General features: G+C 39.6%; 1 protein-coding gene across 1 annotated transcript in view; it reads right to left on the minus strand.

Moving 5' to 3' along the window:
- Window positions 1-25,919, minus strand: part of frem2a (FRAS1 related extracellular matrix 2a) — a 79,993-nt gene that overhangs the window by 31,961 nt on the left and 22,113 nt on the right. Inside the window, exons 3-4 of the mRNA XM_084942496.1 lie at window positions 16,920-17,066; window positions 4,291-4,521 (exon numbers count right to left, since the gene is read on the minus strand). Of these exons, the coding sequence (XP_084798622.1) occupies window positions 4,291-4,521; window positions 16,920-17,066 (378 nt within the window). The remainder of the gene's footprint in view (window positions 1-4,290; window positions 4,522-16,919; window positions 17,067-25,919) is intronic.

A 25,919-nucleotide genomic window follows, 5' to 3' on the forward strand; every position in this document is an offset into this window, starting at 1 on the left:
TCTTGATTCTGCGTGTCAGGCATATGTATTTTTCAGCCTTCTGTAAAGAAATACTTGAGTGGCAGAGGAGAATTTTTGTGCTATGCTTTACGCATTGCAGAAACTTCGGTGAATATTCAGCTGTATTCTTCGATCTGGGTTAACAAAGGAATTATTTCCACTATGCACAGTGGTTTTAATTGATTTTAATTTGTAATGCTGGGTACATCCTTCTGAATAAAATAACATTTTAGTTAACCAGTAATGACAAACAATGTTGTCTCAGTTCTTTCTTCCATGAAAGAAACTCACAATCCTGCAGCTCAATGTATAGAAGTAAATAAATAATTTTCAGATTTCATGCTGTGTTGTCTGTTGAGAAAACAAAGGACACACATCAGATTAGCAGGAAGAGCAAATTGGATCTAGAATGAAATAAAATGACTGTAGATGCATGCCTCTGTCCCTCTTCCTTTTCTGTCCAAACACATATAATAAATACAGGTGACAGATTAAAGGAAAAACTGCAGTAATCTGCAGTAAGGGTGTCCGGTGGCTATGCTGCTGTAGCCATTTTGCCAGAACGTCCTTGGTGCCACTTCATGTAGTTTTAACCTTTATAGTAATGTGCAAAATTCTTGCGCTACCCCTTTTCATTAAGAGTGCCGTCTTGACAACCACCCTTACACTGAGCCCATTTCTGATGAGGCTCAGTCAACAATATTTTTTTTTCCTATTTCTTAAGAAGATGACTTTCAGATACTGTTGACCTGCACTAGGCCTGCCACTTGTTGTTTTGTCTTCCACGTGTCTAGTTTACTCAGATTTTTTGAAGGACACACTGTACACCATGTCAAGATTTCAAGTTTCGGGCTAATAGTTCTTTGGGAATCACCTTGTTGAGGAGAAAACATTTTCTGCCTGTCAAGCTCTGTTATTGTTGGCAGATGGGAACAAATTATGTTTTACGACCGCTTGCCAGTAAAGTGCCTAAGGATATAATTTAAAATAGTTTCTTAATTAATTGCATATCAAGTGTAAACATAAAAGTGATTAATCCCACGCGTTGAGTTCATTTTTATGATTCATAAGTTCATGTTAAGTGGCTTAACAAACAAATATAAAAACATACCTGGGAAAATGGTCAGGTAAAAATCTGAGCTCTTTGGAAGCCAAAAAATGAAAGAAAAAATGAAGACACAAGGGGTGGCTACTGGCTAGATAGTTTAGCACAGTAATATAATTTATCACATGCCTGTATATGTAGGGAAGACTTAACTAAATGAAAGGTATCATGTGCATTATTGTTTGACCAATAAAACAGAACATAAAGTTGCTGATCAGGCTGCAGGGAGGCAAATATGGAGGCTGTACCTACATTTTCAAACCAGCAGCACAAATCAACAAATTTCAAAGGTGGGCACCAAAGTGTCACTAAGTCAGTGCTCAAGCAGTTGTAACCAGAGATGGGCAGTTACGGATTACAGTAACGCGCGTTACTGTAATCCGATTACTTTTTTCAAGTAACGAGTAAAGTAAGGGATTACAATGGCAAAAACGGTAATTAGATTACCGTTACTTTCCCGTAGGAACGCTGCGTTACTGCGTTACTAAAACCGTGATTTTTTGCGAGAATGTCTCATGACAGTGACGTAAGCAAGTGCGACGTTGGTGACAACAGCTGTGTGCAGATCAACAATGGATAATATATCGAGTGCAGGAGAGAATGTGAGCGTGCAGCGTTTAAAGCGTGGAAGTACTGACCTTACTTTAAGTTTGATTCCATAAAAACTGACAAAAACATTAGTGTCCGTTGTGCGTGGGAAGAAAACTTCTTTTTACAGCGAAAAAACCCCCTAAACTTCCAAGCAAGCACCGAGTGCGCTATGACATAATGGGAAATTCACAGAGAAACTCACGAATTCTTCCACTGACCGCTGCGGCACACCTGCACCAGGGTAAACCTCCGCCTACCCTTACTCCTGCTTTACAGGTGAAAATATTGCAACAGGACCGCTAGTCTTTGACTTTATTTATTTTCTGCTGTGTTTTACTTGCATCTATTTGAAAGAGTGAGTGTTAACACAAAAAAAATATTTTATGTGCTGGAATGTGCAGAAAATAGGTTTAAATATTAAACAAATTTCTTCCAGTCAGAGAATGTTGCATATAATTAAATTTTTGCTTGATGCATAAAGTTAAAAGACTAAAACTAATAAAACAAGTTTTAAAAAGAGACTTTTCCATTTGATTACATTTTGTATGATGGATTATGCAGAAAAAGTAGAATTGGGCTGAAAGATCTATCGCTTTATCACGTATTCAGGTTGTAAATCGTGTTTTTAAAAAGTAACTAAGTAACTAAGCAACTAAGTAATTAATTACTTTTGAAAATAAGTAATCAGTAAAGTAACTGGATTACTTTTTTGGGGAAGTAATCAGTAATTAGTTACTTATTACTTTTTTCAAGTAACTTGACCAACACTGGTTGTAACGAACTGTCACAAATGTGACAAATGGCAAAAATGATGATGCTGTAGTGAAGGAGGCCTTTGACTTTTAGGATATTAAGCACTTAGTATTGTTAGATTAAGCAGTGGTTCCCAAACTTTTTTTGCTGGGCCTCCCTTTGTTTTACAAGAAAAATGTTCGGGCCCCCCCCCTCGCGCGCGCGCACACGCACGCACAAACACATCCTCCAGCCACACACACCCATATTTTGTACCATTGCGGTTTATTTCACACCTCAAACATTTAGTAAACAATTAAGCAAATACAAGTAATCTGCAATAAATTACAGGTAGTAAGAAAATAAACTACTAACACTTTTGCTACATCCGCACCTACACGGGTAATTTTGAAAACGCAGCTGTTTCGTCCGCAGGTAAACGGCGTTTGGAATCACCGAAAACTGAGATTTTTTAAAACGCCTTTTTGCGTTTACGTGTGGACGAGGAATACAGAGTTCGTCATGCAACATCAAAGGTATGTGCCTTTTTCACATCACGCTGTGCGCCACGTTATCGTTTACATGAGATGATTTGCAGAATGGCAGATAGAGACAAAATACTGTTAATCTGACTATCTGCAGGTTTTACAGGCTTACATATACACACGGAGTTGCTGTCCCTCTATTTAGAAAGGCAGAGGCGACATGGTGTAATTATTTTAAATGTAGTTGTTTTTTTTCCTGTGTAATAATATTCAACATTGCTATCAATACATTTTTCAATCCCTCTGCAAAATGGGTTCAAAAACATAAACAACTGTTGGATACTGTTTGTCTTTGATTTGAAGAGCCCAGCGCATGCTCCAGACGAAGGGAAAACCAATTCTGCAGGGGAGACCTACCTCTGCACTTGCACAGGTGAAGCCAAAGGGAAGATATGCTTCACCATATTTTCTAGTCTTTGGTTTAGAATGAAGTTGGTTTGAAACATATTCAGCGATGCTTCATCTCCTGATTTGCATTTGTGGAGGCGCCCCGTCCTAGCAGTGTCCAAGCTTTGTGTTTTTTGTTTTGTTTTTTCCTTTTCATACCGCGCCCCCCCCCTGCAATGGCTCTGCGCCCCCCTAGGGGGCGGGCCCCACACTTTGGGAAGGTCTGGATTAAAGTATAGATTTTTCAGTTCTGGTCAAAAATGTGTTTTGCAAAGTCAACATGTGATTCTAATTAGTCCGTAATTTAATGATTTGGCCAAATTTGGCAATATCCTTAATTACAGCTCTTGGAACATTAATAAAAGCTGCAACGATTTACTTTGTAAAAGTCAGGTGCTAGCTTACCTGAAGTAACTCTGGCCATTATCATGCTTTTCCTGGTAATGTCACTAAGTTCATCTGCCTACGTCTCACACATCCAACACGCTTTTCTCTTTTTATCTAGTACACTAGAGGCCATGTGCTCTTCTTATGAGATAATCCTCCACCTGCATTATTTGTGAATAGTTAATATTTGGCCTCCTCTGGACATTAGTTCATTAGAATTCATAGGAATTACCTTAAGGTTGGAAGCATTAAAGGGGCCTTGTTGTAACATCTTGAAACAGTGTGAGCAAGGATAATATATGTGCAATATTACATCATAATTCAGTAGGTGATTCTATAATGTGTCTGCAAATTATCAAGTCACTAAAGCTCTCAGAAAAATCGAGTTATGAGAGCAATAACTGCCTTACTTAAGTAAATGTATTTTACCACTCATCACCGCTGATGATTGCCAAACGTGTGTGTGTGTGTGCGTGAGAGAGTGTGTGTGTTTGTGTGTGTGTGTTGAAGGCAGGGTAAAAGGTGCATATGGGAAGGACTGACCATCACTGGGATCCAAGATCTCAACTGTTGCCATGACGGGGAACTCTATCACTCCCATCACCGGCTCCGATAATAAAATTTGAAAGGTTTCTGCCTGCTCGTACTTCCCATCATTCAGTATCCGAACACGCCACGTGGCTCTGGTCTGTCCCGGGTTGAACTGAATTTGCCGCTGGGACCTGCCCTTGAAGTCCTCCTCCTTCTTTGCGCTGCCGTCCTGGGTGCCAATCCCTGAGAGGTGAAGGTGGTGATGGGCATGAAAGAAGGAATAGACAAGAAAAGCAAAAAAGATGAGTTAAAAAAAAAAAAACAAAGGAGCGGAGACAAAGAAAATGACAATGAAAGGGTGACAGGCGGGAGAGAGAAACAGATGACAAACAGATTAGATATTCACACCCTTTAATGTTGTTCAGAGAGGTGAGAAAAAGAGTGCTTTGCTTCTATTTTTTTTCTCCACTGATCACTACAGTGCCTCAATGTGTGAAATGAATTTGTGACTGAAGGATTTAAATAAGCATATTTTAGCTTACTGAGATGGATTAGCTACCATAGTTGTTAGGTACGCATACATGAATGGGTATATGTGTGTGTGCGTCACGACCCTTTCCCTTCAAGTGCCGCTCACTTCGTCTATCGAACGTCTTTCATGTGAATCCACTTTGCAGCAATCCATCAGACATTCATGCTTGTTGATACATTTCATAAAATGAGGAAAGCTTGCTGGTACCAATGGGGTTACACATTAAACGAAAAGGAATCCAGGTGGCACAGGCCATAAAATAAAGCCTTACATTTGGAAATATGCTGCTCAGATTCCTTCCTCTATATTCATAGAGGAAGGAATCTGAGAACAAGGTGTGCATAGCCAGGCTGATGCATGTGTTTGTACATAAAAGGATTTGTTTTCTTTTTCAGATAACCCAACCCCCCCCCCTCCCCACCACACACACACACACACACAAAAGGAGACAAATGTATGCAGATGGGCCTGAATCCATTCAATCACAACGAGATCGGAGAGGGGAGTATTGTATGCAAAATCTGAGCTGAAAATAAACACACATGCCGGAATGAAAAGTTGCACAGTCACAGTCTTTACCGTGCCTGCGAGGACCTTCAGAGATTATAATTATTTGCAAAAGCTCTAATATTGCTGTACATGATTTTGGAGTTTCTTCTATATTTTTTTCTCAGTCCACCAAATGCTTCTCTTTGGGCAAAGTGTTTGGATGATGTTCAACAATAACAAAATCAGGTGAAGCACACTCACGGTCAAACCCTGCCGAACCGTAACCGGCAACGCATTTAGGGTAACATCTGCTGTTGCTGCGTTTTTGTTAACAGCCCCACAAGTATCACTCGACCTTTACGTTTCCTGGTTTTTTTTTTCTCTCTTTTTCAGTTTTTTTCGCAACAGGAAAAGCCAAAGATGCTTCTATTGCTCGGTGCAGCTAAACTATCACAACATAGAAAATCAATTTCTCTGGGGGTGTTGAAAGCCTTTCCGGAAAATCTAAGACATACCTAGCGGAAGTGCTGTCAGGAGAAGTCTTGGATCCCTTTTTCTTACTTGCAGTGCTATCATCTTAAGCTGGGTGTGTGTCTAAGTGAGAGCTGGCTGGTGCAAGCCGGAATCCAAATGTGAATTCAAATATCATTATTGTTACAAAACTACTGCTAAATAACGGCATTGTTGGATAGACTATCAAAGCTGGTTTCATTTGCTATCAAGCTTAAAGTCCTGTTCCAGTTTCTTCACTTGAGTTTAAAGTTAAATAAAGCACAAATGCTCGGTTGATTGATTTCCTTAAAGCACAGTGGAAATCCCATCAGCTTTTACAGTCTTAAACAAGACATGACGTCTGTCAGCACGGTGACCTTCTTATAATGAGTGCTAGTAGTCATTAATCTATTATTTTGTGATTACCACCGGCGATAGATCCACCTCGTGATTCTGTCTAGCAATCTGTGTGTGTGTCGTCACGGCAAAATGTGGTCCTGGTGACATCAACTGAAGTGTGAACTACTACAAAGACAGTCTGAGTAGTTTGACAAGTGCTTTTGTCTGACTGTCACTATGGTGGGCAGCTTTACTCAAAACACCAGGCTCAAAAAAATTCAGTCATGAAGCTCCGCAGGTGTCTAGTAATTTGGATCAAAATCAAGGCCGAGGTCTGAAGATGAGTGTGATCTGAGCGCTCGCTGAAGACTCGCAGGGCTGAAACATCAACATGCTAATGACCGTCCCTCCTGGTATTTTGCCACTGCAAGATGGTCACTATTATTCATCATTACGCAGAACTTATGGGTCAGACCATATCTGACATGCTGAAACACAGACTTACACACCCACACAGAAACACAAAGTGAAAACAATACTCTTGCAGTTGGTAATAAATGCAGCGATGGCAGTCTTTGCATTATTAAAAGCAAGAGTAGGACTGAAATCGGTTTTGCAGGTACTTTTATGTGCTGTTTAATGTTCTGCAACCAAGCAGCTAATTAGCTATCAAGCTTTCAAAATGAAGTTACCCAAGCACTAGTTAATGTTTATAAGGTTGTTGTTCAGAGTCCGTGGGTCTTGTGTTATGCAGCAGGGTGATTATTTTCTCACTTTGACTGTCTCTGCTGCATAGAAAGTTGACAATGGTATTCTGTCAAGTGAAATCAAAATAATAGTGGGCAGAGTCATTAAAGTAAAAAGAATAAGTTTCTTTCTTGCGTTTTTTTTCTTCTTTTTTTTGTCTTTGAATGGGATTACAGGGCAATTAATTTAGAGGAAATAGGCAATGATGAAGCAACACATTGAACTAGACCCTAATGTATAAAATTATTGTCCATTAGTACTATTTAAGTAAAAAGAAATGTGCATTTTCCATTTGTATTTGAGTTGTATTTGTATTTGGGAGCATGGCTCTGTTCTGGGACTTTCTCATCTTTCCATGTGCAGACATAGAAAGCCTGAAGCAGATCAGGGGAGGTCTGAAACAGCACAAAAACAAGCAAAGGGTGGGTTGTAAAGTGTCTTGTTGGGGACGCAACAGCAGTAGACCAGCTGAAACAACCTAAATAATATGGACAGAGTGTCAAATTTATAAACTAAATGCAAAGAATAGTATCAGGTGAGCCATCAGCTAATTTGGGAGTTAACTTTGTGGTGACAATGTCTCTCAGCAGTAGTATTATGTCATCCAAACTGGGGATTAGTTTCAAGAAAGCTTGTTCACAAATCCTTCATTTATACTCTACCATATTCATTATGCAAAAAACGTTATGTTTTGATATTTTTTTAAATGGCTACAAACAAGTTCAAAAACAACGACCCGTCTGCATTAACCTTACTGAAATATTCAGACAGTCTTAACTGTCTATTTACAGTAAAATAAAATAATTTTCATTGCTGCCAGAAACTTCAGCTAAAAGCCAAACAAGGCTTATTACTGGTCAGAAGAAACGGTCACTTTGTAATGATTTAAAAGAGAAAAGAAAATAATAACATACATCAGGGAAGACATGTCGGTGGGAAAAGAAACGTGAGGTGAGAAAGATGTTGATGGGAATTTGTGACCAAATGCTGAGGGAGAACTAAAGCCTTCAAGCCCTCCCACTCCTGTGCAGTATGAGTGATTAGACCATACACTGGGTTGACATGTTTTTGTAATGTTGTTGCAAATGTTGAGAGAGAGATAGAGAGAGAGAGAGAGCGATAGATATTTCCAGTGTGTTATGATTATGTATGCTTTATGCGAGTTCTTTAGAGTTACATTCCAAAAATCTCATTTGGAGGCCAAGAAACATGTTAGCAATACAGACTACATGAAGAATTTTTTAAAAGTTGCTTCAGCATTGATTCATGCGCGTTGTAAATTTAAAAAGAAATCTGCGAGACTCTTAAAGGTCTGTAGACGATTCAGAGCAGCAGCCTCGCTCTAGGCAGCTTCTCTGTCAAGAATGCAACACATGTATCTGTTCAGAGCACAGAACAAATGATGGTGCATTTTGATAAAGAGGAGATGACAGTCAGTGCTGTTGTCTGATATGGAAATACTGTATCAGGACTTGTTGTCATTTGCATTGAGACGAACGTATGCAAAGAATCCTAAACGAGACAGCAAACTTCATCAATAACAAGGAAAACTATCGCGCAATGCAAACACACTGAATGGCCATCATTTCAAGAAACACAAGATTATAACTTTAAAGAAGGGAAGTATGTTTGCTCATAGCTGAGTATTTCTATCTGATCTTCCTATTCTGATGATTTGTAGATCCACATCACATAAAACATCCGTACACCGTGGCGTGCCAACTGGAGAGAGGAAGGGCTGTCCTTAAAAGGGTGGTGTCTCACTACACCACCCTTGATGGACTCCCTGGAGGAAAGAGGCACACAATTCCCGAGGTTGCGCTGGGGTTTCTTCTCCACTGGAGGATACATATCCTCTCGAGTGTTTTTGATCTCCATCGCACTGTTGCTTAGAGCCAGAGCGCCTTGTGTTTGTGTCTCCACAACAAGTACAGACTCGCAGATCCAAAGAGTTGCTTGCAAACACAAACACATCTTCTTTTTCTAGCTGCAAACTTTCCTTGCGTTTATTCACTGTTGTAGTTTCTTTAGCTTCTGAGCAACCTCAGCATGGCTCATTGTAACATGCACAATTCAAAAAAAAAAAAAAAAAAAAAAAAAAAAGCATGATGATTGCATGTTCATTATACTAGACTCATTTCATACTGAGGCAGCAGAGGTGGAGACTTGCGGAAAAAAGACGAAGGGGTCCAACAGATTCTTTTCTCTCCTGGTGAAATGCAATTATCTCTTCATCCCTTCTGCTTGGCAACAAAAATGAGGTTGGAATATGTCCCACAGGAGATAATATATCTTAACCTGGCAAAAGTACACCTCATTAACAATTCATCTCTCAGGGCAAGGACAGACCAGAGAAGGACAGTGCTGAAATAAAAAAAAAGAAAGTCTTCAAAGGATGAGCTTTGACTTATGCAATAAGTAAAAAAAAAGAAGAATGAGAATTCAATTCCATCTTGTGTCCCTATGGGGTTCCTCATATTGCTCATACAGCAAGGAAGACAGGAAGCGAGAAGGAAATGGAAAAAGTAGAGGAAAAGAGAAGGCAAAGAAAGGAAATGAAAGGAAGGGAAGGAAAGATGTACAGGAGATGTGGATCTGAGAATGGAAGGTTATGTGGAGGGAAAAGCGCGAGAAGGTGCAAAAGCAAATGGAGAAACAGAGCTGAACCAGCAGATATGCACCGAAATGTGTAACAACCAAACAAAGGATACAACAGAAGAGGAAGGCAGAGTGGGAATAAGCAGCCAGTGAGCACAGCATTGGACAGATATAAGACTCATATTTCCACCCAATATACTGTCCAAAATTTGGAGTGAGACTGAAGGGGAAAAAGGTAGGTATAACAAAAATAAGGGAACTTATAGAAAAGAAACAGTTGATGTCAAACACCGAAGGCTAGACTATTAGTCAGTAACGGCGCAAGAAAAGGAGAGATGTTGCCTTTGATGAGTAAAAGGAGGATAGAAGCAAAAGGACGTCTCTACCGTAAAATGAGGTGAGGAGAGATTACAGATAAAAGGGAAAGAATGTGAGACGAGCTAAGTGGGCCGACGTCACTGGGACGGACGCTTTGGCAGAAGGAAAACAGCGACGGGACTTAATTAGCGGGATTTAGGCTGCACGTTTATATGTTTGGTCGAGAGTGGAATTTTATTGTTTTCATAAGAGATGAGAAAGCAAGGTGAAAGCTTAAAAAGTAAAAGAAGAGGATATGAGGATAGAATTCGGTCTAATCCACATGGCCTTGTCCAGCCCTGTTCTGCCAGAGCTGTGCTTTGCGGGAGCATCTTTGAACCCTGATCTTATCTCTGTGTTCCTCCTTCACTGATCCTCTCTACCTGAACATCCTGTTGTGATGGACCATGTGTAACAACTCTCCTCCACTGTTGCCTGGCACCACGCCAGCTTTCATCAGCTAACCCTTGCAACAGCAGCAGCAAGCTTCTGGCAACATCATCGGGCGGCTTTCTCTCTGCCTTTCAATCCTTGACACAATCCCCATCAAATCCAATGCAATTTTTCCAACTATTTTCACATATGTTATTTACTTTTAACATTTCTTTTTAGAGCTGTAACAGTTTCATGATGGGATCCATGAGTCTGTCAGTAGAATTAATAAAAATATTATTTTCAGATGCAAATGTTTTACTGCATTTTCTTTCTGTTTTATAATAACACTATAGTAGCTATTAAAGTCATGCACCTCACCTCAGTCCAGCTCGTGTTTCCCAAGGCTGGACCAAAACCGCAGAACAAGCAAGAAATGAAAAAATAGCTGTTCTCCTTGTATTTGTGTAAAAGACTTTAGACACTGGCTGCCACTTATTACGAGTCTACTGAAAGGTAGCAAAACTTTAATGCCAGCTGCCATACGTGTCTTTCATTTCATCATCAAGGTTTCCCTCTTCTGCTGGATCTGAGCTTTGTCCATCAAAACGGGTCTCGTAACGAGCCCTCCTGAATTTCACTCAGAATTCTGTCCATTTATTTCTTTTATAACTGCAAATGCAACAACACTCATGTGTTAATATTTTGCAATGAAAATAAAAAGCGAAAAAGCTCATAAGGCAAAAATAGAGTTTGTACCATTCTAACAAACCTGAAAGTCAATATTCGCTATGATCGCCTTTATTCTTCAACGCCACCTGAACTCTCTTAGGCAAACTTTGTTGTAATTTCTTTAAGTAATCTTCAGGGACAGTTTTCCAGGTTTCTTAAAGGACATTCAAGGCTCTTCTTTGAATGTTGGTGAGGTCAGGCCATGACTGATGAGTGTTTCATTGTGGTTTTCTTCTTGGTCCAGGTATGCTTTTACTGCTCTCCCCGTGTGTTTGGAGGCTGAAAATTGAAGCCAATGCCAATCACATGCTTTCCTTCAGAAGTCTGATGCTACTTTTCTGTTCATAATTCTATCAGTTTAGACAAGAACCCCAACACCACTGGCTGAAATGGATGCAGCAAACCATGGCAGAGCCTCCATTGTGTTTTACAGAAGGCTGCAGACAATCATTGTTGTCTCTCTCCTGACCTCCTCAGTACATACTGACAAAGACTTGAAACAGAAATTTAAAATTTGGGATCATCACTCCATCAGAGCTGTTAGCACTGATTTTTAGTCTAGTTCTTGTGTAATATCTGTTTTAATTCTTTAAGAATGGCTTCTTGACAGCCACCCTTCCACTGAGACCATTTCTGCTGAGGCTTCAGCAAAAAGCACCTGGATCACGTCGAGGGTAGGATACATCTCTCAGGTACTGTGTCGGGTTTTGCTGGATTTTTTTTCCATCTGTCTTAAGGACGTGACTTTCAGATACTGATGATCTGCTGTAGATATTTTTTAGGCTTGCCCTTTTTCTTTGTTCTCCATTTGTTTGGTTTCTTCCAATTTTGAAATATGAAAAGGTCTCAGCTAATAGCTCTTTACCTGTCAAACTGTGTTATCTTTGGCATTTTTCATAAATAACCTAAAGACAGGAACAAATGATTTGCTTTGCCAACAGGCTGCTAGTAAAGAAAGTGCCGAAAGATACAATTTGAACTGGTTGCTTGCTAAGTTATGTGCGGGCACGACACTGGCCCTTGTGACTGTTTTATATATCTCACTGCAGTTTTTACATTTTTGCAATAGAAATTAATTCGTTTTAAATACTAAACCTAACTATAAATAAATACATGTCTGTGTATAGCAACAACAGCAAAGCAACATCCCTTAGTTGACAGTTACCAATAACAAGGGAAAATGAAGAAACCTATGAAGAAAAACATGTTGGTTATTTTTTTACATTGATCACTGTTGCTCTAGACTTCACCATATTTTATTATTAGTGCCTAAACAGTGCCACAAAGGCCACATTAAAACAAATAGACTGAAATTTGAACACTCCATGTGTATTTGCACTTAGAGTGATTTAGGTTGGTGCTGTGGAGGAACGGTGCACTTATTCTCTTAAGACTAACGGCACTTTCAGCTGCCCTCTTATTTCTCAAGGGATCACCAGAGCAGATGGATCTGCATCTTCTGATTTGGCTCAGATTTTATACACAGGATGCCCTTTCTGATGCAAGATGCTCATTTATCCAGGCTTGGGAACAGCACTTGAAATTTGCTTGTTAATGGCCCCCAGAGGCTGGGTTTATGTCACTCTCAAATCACTATTGGTTAACATGTTCACACATAAGGTGAACATGTTACCCACTACACTGGGGTACAACTCCTATGCTCTTAAGACTACAATAAACATTTCTTTCTTCTTGATGTTGCCTTCCTCTAAAAATGTACTAACCATGTAAGTGCACATGAATAACACATTCATGCATAGCGGCACGTCAGCATGCCATGTTAGACATTCCTTTTAAAATGCTGGCTTGAAAGTCGATGTGTGCGCATGTGTGTGTGTGTGTGTGTGTGTGTGTGTACTATGTGAGTGTGGTCAGAGATAACCAGGTACTCACACACCAACTGTGCAAAGAGATGAGAGTCTGAACACAAGCTTTCATGTGTGCCCAAGAGATACACTTAAAACCTTCCCAAGAGGAATCAAATATACACACCAGCACACAAACACACACACACACACACATACACGTACACACACAGGTAGATGAGTCTTAAAGCTAACATTAACCGCTACACTGTGATGCTAACACCTGACCCTGCGATTAACAGGATCAGAATAATGATGAGAGGTGAGAGAGTAAAAGCTGCTTACAGCTGCTACTTCTCGCAGGGCAAACGAGATGAAGCATAAAAAAGTACTAAAAGGGCCGTTCAGGGACAACATCATCACCATCCTTTTAAACTTTAAACCTCCACAAACACTCAGACATAAGCACAAAAACATGCTGGGCTGTTCTTTCCAACACAAAATCACCTCCATCTGTTGGTCATAAGGCTTATTAAGAACTCAGGCAGTGATGTTTGTGCGACTGGCTGGATTTAAGATTTGACTGACACACACCAGCATGTTCTCCGCCCACACTGTGTTATGTACATGGATGAGTGTCACAGGCAGCATGATGCCTCCTTTATTTCAAATCCGATGATTCACTTATTGCCAAATTCAAAAGAGGGGACAAAATGCGACTTTGTCACTGCTGCCATTGTTTTCAGTTCCGTCTGTTTGTTTGTCTCTTAGCAGGATTACATAAATACGACCAGGCTGATTTTCCTGAAAGTTGGGGGAAAGTCAGAGCACGGGCAAAAGAGGATTACAATAAAATTCTGGTGTCTGTGGCCTACACACACCATAGCACCACCAATGAGTGGGGTACCTTTATAAATACAGATTGTAAACCAGGAGAACAATTTTCACGCCAGTGTTGGATTTCATGGCTCAAACCAGAATCAGAAGACATCATTTTCCATATTGGATTTTATCTGTATTAGAAATTATGAAAGAAAAAACCCAAAATATTTGTGCAATTCTCAGAAAATGTATCTTCAGCTCAAAGCTTGCAAATATTACCTTATAGATTTTTCAAAAGTATTTCTCTCTTACAGCCCATTGATAAAGCTGGCAATCAAATAATTAAAATCATGTATTATATAGACAGGGTGTAGGCTCTGGGTCAAAAAATTGATGCCAATGGAATGACTTACACATGATCTTTTCTTTGTGAAAGTAGGGCGTAACTTTGGCTGGAAAAAGAAGTGCATTGTATAAAAATCTGTGTGTACTCCTATCACTTGTCCTCAGTCTGGATGAATGGTGAGAGTTGTAACATCTATGTTTCTATGATCTGTAGCGTGAGTAGAGAGCAGGTCGAGGAGAGCCTGGAGAAGTGGAGATGTGAACTGGAGAAAAGAGCAATGACAGTAAAAGAAAGGGGACACAGGTGTAACAGTAAATCTGCAAGGAGCAGAGTGTAAATACCTGGGATCATCCATGCAAAACAAAGGGCAATGACAAGAGAAGAGAAGAAGAGAGTGCAGAGAGGGTGGAGATGAGTGTCAGCGGTGATTTGTGACAGATGGATTGCAGCAGGAGTGAAAGGGAAAATTTACAAGATGATAGTGAGACCTGCTATGATGTATGATAAGACAGGAGGTGGCAGAGCTGAAGATGTTAAGATTTTCCTTGGGAGTGACCAAGATTGAAAAGATCAGAAATGAGCACATCAGAAGAACAACTGAGGTGAGCAGTTTGGGGACAAAGTTAGACAGGCAAGGTTGAGATGATTTGGACATGTGCAGAGGAGGGATAGCGGATATACTGGACAAAGGATGTCGAATATGGAGCTGCCAGGGGGCCAGAACAAAGACAAAACACCACAGGGGCGATTTATGGATGTATTGAAAGGGAATATGCACAGGGTTGGTGTTATAGAGGAGGATGTTCAGAACAGGGTGAGATGGAGGCAGACGATCTGCTGTGGCGACCCCTAAAGGGAACGGCATCGACCGGAAGGCTTGCTTAATTTATGACCTTAGTAAAGATATTCCCAGTGACTTTATGGTCTTAATTGCTTGACTCAAGTCAAAATATCATTTTGTGAATTACTGTCCCATAAAGAATAAAGGCTTCAAACCAGGATTTTACAAAGCAATAAGCCAGGTCACAGTGCTTTGTTTTATATTCAGGTATTCGGGCGCCTGCATGGACACAGGATTCAGTTTCACAGACGTTACACTGTAGCAACCAAGCACCATCAACAAGCAAAAATGCACTTTTTTCAAATAACTGAGTGTTTTTGACTCTAATAAATATTCCAAATCATTTTTCTTTTGCATCGACTTAATGTCGTCTTAATCAATTCTCTGCTCTTTCCTTTATTTTGCAGCTCAGAGTGCTGACTCATCAAACCTGCCAGCAGCTTGACAGTGATCGACTGAAGCATATAGGCCTGCTTTGCACCTCCTCTACTGTTTTCAGTTGCACTATGCACTGCAAAAAAAACCCCAGATAACTTGTGTGAGAAGAAAACAACACAAGTGGTCTACAATAGAGTGCAACTAGCATGCCATGAGTGATACCCAACTCTGCTTTTGGATGATTGCGGGAGATGGGGATCAGGGGCATGGGGAGCAACCACCCGCACGCAGATGCATCTTTATTTGGAGCGCAGAGTGTCAGAGTGGTGCTGTGGTTAGCAGGGCAGAAAACTTGCTCAGGCAATGGGAGACATGCAAACTACACACAGAAAGGTCCCCGCTGACTAGAAAGCTGTTTATATGAGGCACTGCTAACCAATGCACCACTGTCTATTCAAAACAACATTCTGATAAAATAAAATGACAGTTTATTGATGTGAATAAATAAAATAACATGTTTATTTTTATTGTATACATACAATGTTATTAATAATTTGCTTCTTCAGTTAGCTAGATAAGAAATAAATAAATAATAAACTCATTCAAAAGACTGAAGTCCACAAGCCGAGCAAACAGACGTTTGTCAAATAGCTAACAATGACCGTGGCATTAAAACTGCAGGGGACGGTCGGCCATAGTCGCCAGACAGAGTGAAGTCCAAAAGTCAGAAGAGAAAAACATATAAATATTCATTCACATCTACAGCTTTGTATTACTTAGAGACAAGGTGATAATGGGGTGAGATTTCTCTTGATAGGAATGATAATGACCTAAGTGTGTAACAGGAACTTAATGCACAACCTCAGTAAAAGCCTTAAAACTGTCAGTGTTTTCTTTGCAAATGTTGCCATAGCCATCTGGTCAGTGCATTTTTTATTGCCTTTTGACATGCACGTGTTTTAATATTTATTTCATGTCCTTTCTTAACCGTCTGGGACAAATACAGCAAATGAAAAATTATGGGTTGCATTACACCAGTTTCCTGTATGCGCCATTAAAGACAAAAAAAGAAAAAGAAAAGAAAAGAGTTACATCTCTGTACATAGCAAAGCACTGACCTTGCAACCATCTCAGCTTCCTAAATCTAATAAAACTTTTTTTTTGCAAACTAAATTGGCTTGAAGCCAGAAAATATTACTCTGACTTTGAGGACAAAACCTGTCAGAATGTGCGTTAAAATGAAATTCTGCAATAGATTTTTAGCTTCAATAGCATTTTCATTTTGCGTGAATGTGTGAGCTTTTGTTAAAAAAATTTTTTGTTGCAGAAACAGGAATGTGTAGCTATGAAAAGCCTGGCATTTCAAAAGACACTGTAAAGTACTGAAATTTTAATTGAATTCTACGGAAAAAAGACGGTAAGAGAATATCAATTTGACATCAAAACTAACAGGCCATGCTGGAAGTGCTGTAAAGTTGTACTCTTTGCTTTTAACTAAATGGTTGCCAGCACGCAAGCATGTGCAATGCAAAGCCAGAGCACCACCAAATTTATTACAGATCATCTCTATGGGGGATGTTTAGGATTGTTTAGGATTTTCTTGCATGCTAAAGTCTCAACCTCTGCATTTGACGAGAGATCAAGGACTTTGATAAGTTGGCTATGAATATTTGTACAAAAAAATTGAAGCAATCCACCGGACATTATTGTTCAATGCCATCCCTTGAAGACAAAATGCTAGACGATAGAACATATGTCCTCTGATCAGAAAGGGAGACTAAACAGACTCACCAACGAAAGACGTCTCCCCCAGGTATCCTCTTCGTCTGAGCACCACGTCCAGAAATTTCTCCTCCTCATCCACCACATAGTACTCTTTCTCCAAAGAAATCCAGGCCCAATCCAGACGAAACTGCTGTTCTTTCAACTTGTTCCCACCTGAAAAAACCCCAAAACAACATAAAAACACTCTTGACTGTAAACATGTTTAATATTTTATTAATAGTTTCTCACTTATTAGAAGTTTAGCCATTGATTGAATTCTGTCCCTTCTTAAACAACTCATACAGTTTTTCTAAATATGGGAGTAGTACAGTATTGTGTATGTGCTGAGGTGGATCTGGACCTGTTTATTTCTCTGACATAAAGACTACATGCTGCATTCATTTTCATTTTGCAAAAACTAGAAACTAGAAAACTATGAGTGGAAATTCTGCCACCCGTGGGGGTAATTACCGTAAAACTGAACGAAGACTAAGGGTTTTAATTATTTTTCAACGCACAGTCCAAATGTTCACAACACATCTGCTGCAGATTTATGAAAAAGAATCTGCACAATTTTATACCAGGCAATCTTCTTCTTTTTTTTAATGTGCCCTATAATTATATTTCAGCTTTCCTTTGGTGAACTGCTTTTTTCTCTAACTTCTCTATCTTGATGATTCAAGCACACCAGCTAACCAGTGTTATGAAAGAAAAGTTTGTTGAACAAATGGATGTATTAGTGCTAGGTTAATAGGGCACTCAATAGCTGCCACTTCAACAAGTAGGCAAGGAGGATAATGCTTTGTGGAGCTGATTTACCCATCTACTGCTTGCAAAAGTGGATTGGAAAAGGTAGAGGAGGGTCGATTTTCTTTTTTTACTTTTGCGTAGAAATGAACAATGCCTAACTCTGCATGCCATTCCTGGAAATTATGCCTGAGTGGGTGTTATAGTGGTAGAAGATAATGTAGAAGTGAAGAACTGTTTATGGAACCGTTATTTGTAGACCGTCAGAAAGGAAATCTCATTTAGCTCCTCTGACGACAATTTGCACAGCTGTTTGTTCTTCCAAGTCATTTATGCAGCTTACATTCAGAAGCAGAATTGCTGTTGAAAGCACACAAATCATAGCAATTTACCTCCATCATCACAGAGGCATCCCAGTGCCTCTGGGGGAAAAAAAAGAAAAGTCAGTTGACTCTTTAAAACTGTAAAGTATATTTACTTAAGAGTATAATCAAGACTGGAAAAGATATTGAAAATTTGTACTTCTACTGTGAATTCAGGTTCTGCTCATGATCAGCAGAGGTGAAAAGTTAAGTACTTTCCAGAATGGCACAGACACATACGCACAACATGCTGAGGTGAGGAGACAGCTAATCAGAGTTCATGCATCCTCAAAAAAGCCTGTAGGCCAAGTTCAAGCTTCATTTAGCAGGTGCAAATCCAAAATTGCACACATGCGCATCTCTTCGATTCTAACTCCACTGCAGTCTGCAACCTTGACTTTCATCCCGGCTCTCTGTTAGTAAATGCAGCATAAGCCTTCTAAAGTCATAGTTGTGTGTGTGCGCATGTTTGTGCATGTGTGACCTCTCACACTGAGAGACTATCTGTGGACAGACAATAGCGATCTGAGTCAGTGGGCTTCAGACTGTCTCATTCCTCCAGCCTTTTGGAGGGATAAAAGACCTCTCACATATGCTGACCGTACAAAAAAAAAGCAGCTTTGAAATCATCCTCAATAGAGCTAAATTTGCTTTGCAGCGTCTTTCAAAGGCTTTCCAAACAAAAACTAAGCAGAAGCTTTTTTTTCTTCACCAATTAGGGCTTCTAGTTCCAGAGCAATAAATTTTGAAGATCAAGTTGCTCTGAGAAATCTGAAGATAAAACTTTGATACTTACAGTTCTGATGCTGCATTGTGATGTAGGATCTATTTCATGGCACAATCACTGACTGCTGTGATGTCTTACTGCTGTGTGTTTCCTCCTTTCCACTCTATTTTCTAAGATTTGTTATCCAGTTTACCAGCACACTGCTGCACATGATGTGAACTACTGTATCTCATTTGGGTCCTTGTAGCTTGACTCAACTTGGATAACTTGGATAATGTTGCATAATTAAAGCGCCACCTATACTTCTATATATTATTACTGAATCAAGTTACTACACATAATCTGAAAGGGTTGTTTGAAGCGTCGAGCTGTGGAACTTACTGCCAACTCTGCCTCTACAGGGTCTTAAAGGGCTATTCAGTGTTTTGGTTTTATGCCCTGAAAAAACTGTTTGGTTCAGTCTCAATGCTTTCATTAACCCCACTGTCAGGTGGAACAAACAGCCCTCTTTAGAAAAAGAAACACAAAAAAACAAACTCCAGTATACCCACTGCATGCTACTCGAAAAGCACTAAAAAGGAAAAATGCTAAGGAGTTACAACTTACAACAGAGTTATAACAGAGCAACCTGATTAAATTACTGTGTAATTGCAACTGTAAGTTGCTATAGTTGCAAAGAAAAAAAATGCATAAATACATAAATTAGGTACATAAATTGTTAAACAGAAAAACAAATCTACACTAACATTCCCAGGACTGACTGGAGACAGATAAAAAATAAACTGGCTGTTGGACAGAGTTCAGAAATGAAATAATAAATGTTGGAATACATTTGGCTAATGCAGGTAATATCATGTCAAAACAGTAAAAGTGCCTTTTAAAAAATAGTCTTTTCAAAGCATGCATAAATCTCATAGTAACCAAAATCTCAGTTTTTTCCCCTTCAATGTTCTCCTTTTAATGATATTTAGATCTTTAACCACCAGAGGAAACCCTATTTGAAGCTAAGGCATCAAAACAACTGTACCTTCACACAGGCCTGAGTATCTGCTTTGTTCTTGAATATGCTTCAGGGACCAGCCTAAATTCTCACACTTTGGGCTTAGGGAGGTTTTCAAGTCACAAAACTTGAGGCTATGCAAAGTCAAGACATGTTAGCGTTAAAGTCAAAGTGGAGTTTAAAGCAGTTTTTGATTTTGTAAAGCTGAATCTCATTAACTTCTGAATCTGACTGAGCCAAAGCTCTCAGATTCAGCTAGTGAGCTATCTGAAGTGAGAGTTAAGCGAAAGGAATATATCAGCAATACTGCAATAAAAGTAGATTAGGTTTTAGAAAATGTTGCTAAGGCAAAGGGTTTCTTTTTTAAATTTATTGATAATAAATGACTATTGTTTATTGTTAATGACTATTAATATTGATAATAGTCACTAACCCCCAGTATAACAACTTTATTGACATATTCAGAGTCTTCCTCCTATTTTACTCAGTGTGTTGCTATGCTGGGTGGTATGATGGAAAAACACATTTACAGTATTTTAAAATTTTCTAGAATTTTTACAGTTTATTGTGTTTTCTTTTTGCAACCCTCCATGTTTTTTTTTTTACAGCAATGACACATCTTTCAGCTATAAACAGACATAAACAGACTACCTTGTTAGCTGGCGACACTCAATGTGTTATTCAATGGTGTAAAGGCGTAAATTTAGCAAATATCAGTGTTACAAATTATTAATTGTTTTAAAATCTCAAGTGAGTCATGGTATTTGCTGCATCATCCTACTGACTGGGGTCCGTGCAGACCCCAGAAGTATATTTTTGTAATATCTCATAGATATATAAATATATCGAGAGATTTTTTTATCATTCCATTTTTGTATGACTTTGTGAATCATTTTGTTCCTAATGATGTCACATCATTCCCTTTTTATTTTTCTTTGATTTGTGCTTTTTAAAAATCCAAATGTTCTATGAAGTTTTAATAAAGGGAATGATTTGCTCAGTTAGTGCTTACAGTGAGTCTTAAATTAAAGTGTCACACAATATCCGGGCAGTAGGGACACTCTGACACTCATTTAAGGAAGAAAAACTGAGATGCTATCACTTCATTCATCACCTGGTTATTATAATATTGGAGACATCCACAGATCTACCTGAGCGAGATAGAGGTCCTGATCATGCAACACATAGCTACACTTAAAGCCCTATTTTGAGACGCAATAACCCTCCAATGTGCCTTTGTTCGCGATTTGCAGATAGGAAGGTAGCACTGTTATTTCCTACTCTAAGATGTTATCATGGCCCTAGCAAAGCATTAGGCAAATTGTGTGCTATAACTGCCTTTAGTGTGTGTTTAGCCTTAGTTTCCAATGTTTGTACAATAGTAGTGAGAGTCTGGCAGTAAAGAGCCAGACTGGTTGCTGGGTGTGGGTCTCGCCAGGACTGCTGCTTCTGACCGATTCTGTTCTCATCTCTGGTTTTCACAGATGATGTGGTTCTGTTGGCTTCATCAAGCCATGATCTCCAGCTTGTTCTTGGGCTATTTGCAGCCAAGTGTGAAGAGGCTGGGATGAGAATCAGCACCTCCAAGTTTGAGGCCATGGCTCTCAGCTGGAAAGGAGTGGAGTGTATACACTGGATTCAGAATGAATCGCTGCCCTAAGTGGAGAAGTTTAAGCATATGGGTGTTTGTTCACAAGTGAAGGGAGAGGGCAGCATCAGATTGACAGAGCCATGGTAGTGGTATGGAAGCTGTACTGATCTGCTGTAGTGAAGAAAACACTGAGCATGAAGGTAAATCTGGTGATTTACCGGCGGATCTGCGTTCCTACCCTCGCCTTTGGTCAGGAGCTATCTATAGTGACTGAAAGAATAAGATCACAGGTGCAAGTGCCAGAAACAAGTTTCCTCAGAAGAGTGTGCTCAGCCTTAGAGATTGAGTAAGGAACTCAGTCATTTGGGAGGAGTTCAGACTAAAATTGCTACTTCTCCAGATGAAAACGAGCCAGCTGAGGTAGTTTGGGCATCTGGCCAGGATGCCTCCTGGGCACCTCCTAGGTGAAGTGTTTTGGGCATGTAATGGAGGCTCCGGGGAAGACCCAGAACATGCTGCAGAGATTACATCTCTGGACAGCTGGTTGTGTGTATAATTTTATAGTGGGGTAAAGCATTGAGATTGCTACTAGTATTATTATTATTGCTATTTGTCTATGCAATAAATTATTCCCCATTCAATGTTCAATGTCAGTAGTATGAGGGTTAATTTTGGGTTATTAATTTTTAAATATTTTTTAAATACAACATACAACATGATTTATTTATATTTAAATGCATTTTAATTGTGTAATTATTGGCTGTTGCTTCTAAGCTGTGGCAATGTTAAAAATATGCAAAATTAAAACAGCTCTGGTTTATTGTCTTACTATAATACTATTTGCCTGCAAACTCTTCTTACATGATCAGGAGTTTAACCACCAACATTTGCACACAGCTACAACTGCAGGTTCTAATCTACCTAGCAACCACATAATAATTTATTACATTATATTATATTATAACAATTTGCCCATTTGAAGCATTTATGATATTAAAATGCCCAAAAGTAGATTATCATTTTATTTCAGTCAACTCATTTATATAGCGCTTTTCGGGGCCCTCAAAGCACTTTACAATTCCACTATTCATTCACTCTCACATTCACACACTGGTGGAGGCAGCTACAGTTGTATCCACAGCTGCCCTGGGGCAGACTGACAGAAGCGAGGCTGCCAAATCGCGCCATCGGCCCCTTTGGCCATCACCAGTAGGTGAAGTGACTTGCCCAAGAACACAACGACCGAGACTGTCCGAGCCGGGGCTTGAACCGGCAACCTTCGGTTACAAGATCAACTGCCAACTCTTTGAGCCACGATCGCCCAACACACAGCGGTATCGATTATGCATGTTCAGTCACATGGTTTAGGGTGTGTGTGCATGTGTGTGATTATTTGTGCTTTTAATGAAAGTGGCTACTGTAACAACCACCAAATAAATGTCTATGTTTTGGGTTTTTTTATTTTTAGAATTCAACACCAAAGTTTGTTTTTTAGCATCTTTCCTAAAAATCAGGGCTGCCTTCAGTTGTGTATATGTGTGCGTGTGTGTGTGTATGTGTGTGTGCTTGAGACTTCACACTCAAAATCAAAGGAAATTTTTCACAGCAAGATTGTGCCGTATGCGACACACTACTTCTCTTCTGCTGCTGGCGGTGTGGCCTTTCTCTCACTGTTATGTCTCCATCTGCCTTCTGTACTCCTTTGTATTTCAACCCCCAACTCCCTCTGCAACTGGCAAACAGAGCTATATGCAACCAACAAACTGAATGATCTCTCACCATGGAAAACTTTTGAGAAACAGTGGTCTACGAAGCAAAAACTAAATCTAAAATTCTATTCGTTCAGTTGCCATAATGTTCCTCTTTTACAAACCACATTGCATGTTTAAGTGCTGGGACAAAAATAGACTACCAATAACATTTCAGTAGTAACAGAAGCCCACGCATCACCCACCTGAAAGGAGTGCCACACTACATAAATTTTGATGGTTGACAAAATAGAGATATCTCACACCCCCCAGGATGTTTCAGTAGCTTTTAGTTTATCCTGACAGATATGTAGCAGTCATTCTACTGAGAGGCTTGGCATGCGTGCAACTAGTGGCAAAGAGGATCAGAAAGACTGTGATGGGCTTTGCACTCAGCTGTTTCTTTCTTCTAAGAGTAGTGTGTGTGTGTGCGTGTGTATGTGCATGTGTGTGTGGGGCTAGGCTTATAGCAGACAGAAAGCAAGTTATTTTGCAAGTCTTTTAGCAGCACTATAATGCAGTGTGTCTGTGCATAAACTGTACATGTGTATTCTGCTACATTTACATTTCACTCAAGGCAATCAGCATGATAGCGGATATCTCCAGAGGTGTAGGGAGTTATCAGTAATCTGACCAGGAATTCACAGCCCTGGGCAACTTCAAGCATTTAAAATGCTGCTCGACTCAAAGGCAAATATAAGCCAACATGTGTGAAGTATTTTTGTTGTTAATTTGCAAGGATCAAGTACATTTTGACAATCTTTGTATGTGTGTAGGTAATTAATTCTCCTAGTCATCGTGTTTGATCACAGGAGTTCAAACTAAACCAAACGTAAAGCTGAATCTTATGCTGCTGTTTGTGCATCAGAGAGCGCTGTGTGTGCCTGTGGGCTACAAAGGAAATGAGTGCACATACGTTACTCCCCACCTACCCACTCGTAAGAGATAAAAGTTGAGTGTGACAGAATAATGCATTGTTTCCTGCCTACCTTCAATAGCCATTAGGCATGAGAGTACCGCAGAAACACCTTAAGCGACCTTGCACATGAAACCATTTGAAATTGACATTTGGGGCAAAGAATACTCAAACCTTTGAAGTTCTTGCAATACAGTTAATAAATGTGAGGTTTTTCACTGATGTCTACAAAGACAGCCTTATACAACCTGCGGCATAGCTTCAAGGGTAAAGACTTGGGGACAAAGACAAGGTGGAGTGTAATATTTAATTAGGTTAACTTAAGCTTCCTTGCATTCTCTCTCTCCTGGCTTCCCAGAAGTCACTTCTTCTCAACTATTCGGAGTTTCTTCCCTTACATACACTTTGAGCAAACAAGAATGGAGAAAGTTTCTGGAGGAGGATACAGATAGGAAATGTTCTATGTAGAAGTCTTTTATCAAGTGGTGTACATAAAGATGTCTCACCAGCACGTGTTCTAAGTTACTACTGGCATAGCTTACGACTGTCACTACAGAAATCAAGGATTACTCATTTTACAGCTTCAGCTCCTAGCATTTCTTCCTCCTCCTCCTTTGGACCACATCAGTGCTAATAATCTTGACATGGTGCTTTACTGGCAGTGCATAGATGAGATTTTAGGACCTCTGTTTAAATGTTGGAGCTATCTACTGCCACTTGGGAGCAGTGTCAAAAATACGTGGCATAATTTGTTTTAAGAAAACAAATGATAAATTAATCTGTTTGTCAACAACAATAACTATGACAAAAATGTTTTTCAGGTGTGTTTATATTTGTCTATATTTAAAGTCATGTGAAAAATTAAGTGGAGCCTCTTTCATTTATGTATGAGGGCATAAAACCAAATCATTCAGTCCTTAGCAGGTCTATACATTAAATAAATACGACCTCAGATGAATAACAAATATTACATCATATTATTTATTTAAGAAAAGCTATGGGAAAATAAAAATGCCCAAATGGGTGAAAAAAAGCACACACGTAATCTTTCCACAGAAATTAAAAGAATAACTAGCAGCCAGGTGGTTTTAAGCACAGCATAGTTTTTAGCAGTTCTCAGGTTTAGTTCAGGAGTGTGTTAACAACCTGACAAGGAGAAAAGACATTCACAATGATCTTAGAGAAGCAACTGTTACTGCCCATCTAATCTGGGAAAGGTTATAAGATTATTCACAAACATTGAGGACAGTTCCTTCCCATTAGTGAATGTTCCAGCACATTCACCCCAAGGTTAGACTGTACGATTGCTCAGAGAAACTGCAAAAAACAAAACAAACCCAAGAGTTACATTTAAGACTCTACAGCAGGGGTGAGCAATTCCAGGCCTCGAGGGCCGGTGTCCTGCAGGTTTTAGATCACCTTGGGTCAACACACCTGGATCACATGATTAGTTCGCTACCAAGTTGGTTCAAGGACGCATCTAAAACCTGCAGGGACACCGGCCCTCGAGGCCTGGGGTTGCCCACCCCTGCTCTACAGGCTTCAGTTAGCATAACAGTACAATTAGAAAAAGACAAGAGTTTTGACTAGTTTTGAAGGTTTGCCAGGTCTCTAAAAACAACGAGGCAGCATAGATTAGGTTTGCAATGTTGCATCAGAGCAAACCAAAATACTTCTGGAACAATGTCCTTTGGACAGATAAGGCTAGTGTAAAGATGTCTGGCCATACTGCGCAGTGCAATGTCCAGTGAAAACTAAACACAGTATATGAACACAAACATCTCATCCTCACTGTCAATCACAGCCGTAGAGGACTGATAATCTGGGCTTGTTTTGTTTGCAATCATTGAGTCGACCATGACCTCCCCTGTATACCAAAGTATTCTAGAGACAAATGTGAGACCATCTGTTTGACAGTTAAAGGTTGACAAGACTG

This window comes from Perissodus microlepis, chromosome 10, assembly GCF_051167445.1.
Source record: "Perissodus microlepis isolate ML-2025 ecotype Zambia chromosome 10, ASM5116744v1, whole genome shotgun sequence".
Classification (NCBI taxonomy): Eukaryota; Metazoa; Chordata; class Actinopteri; order Cichliformes; family Cichlidae; genus Perissodus; species Perissodus microlepis.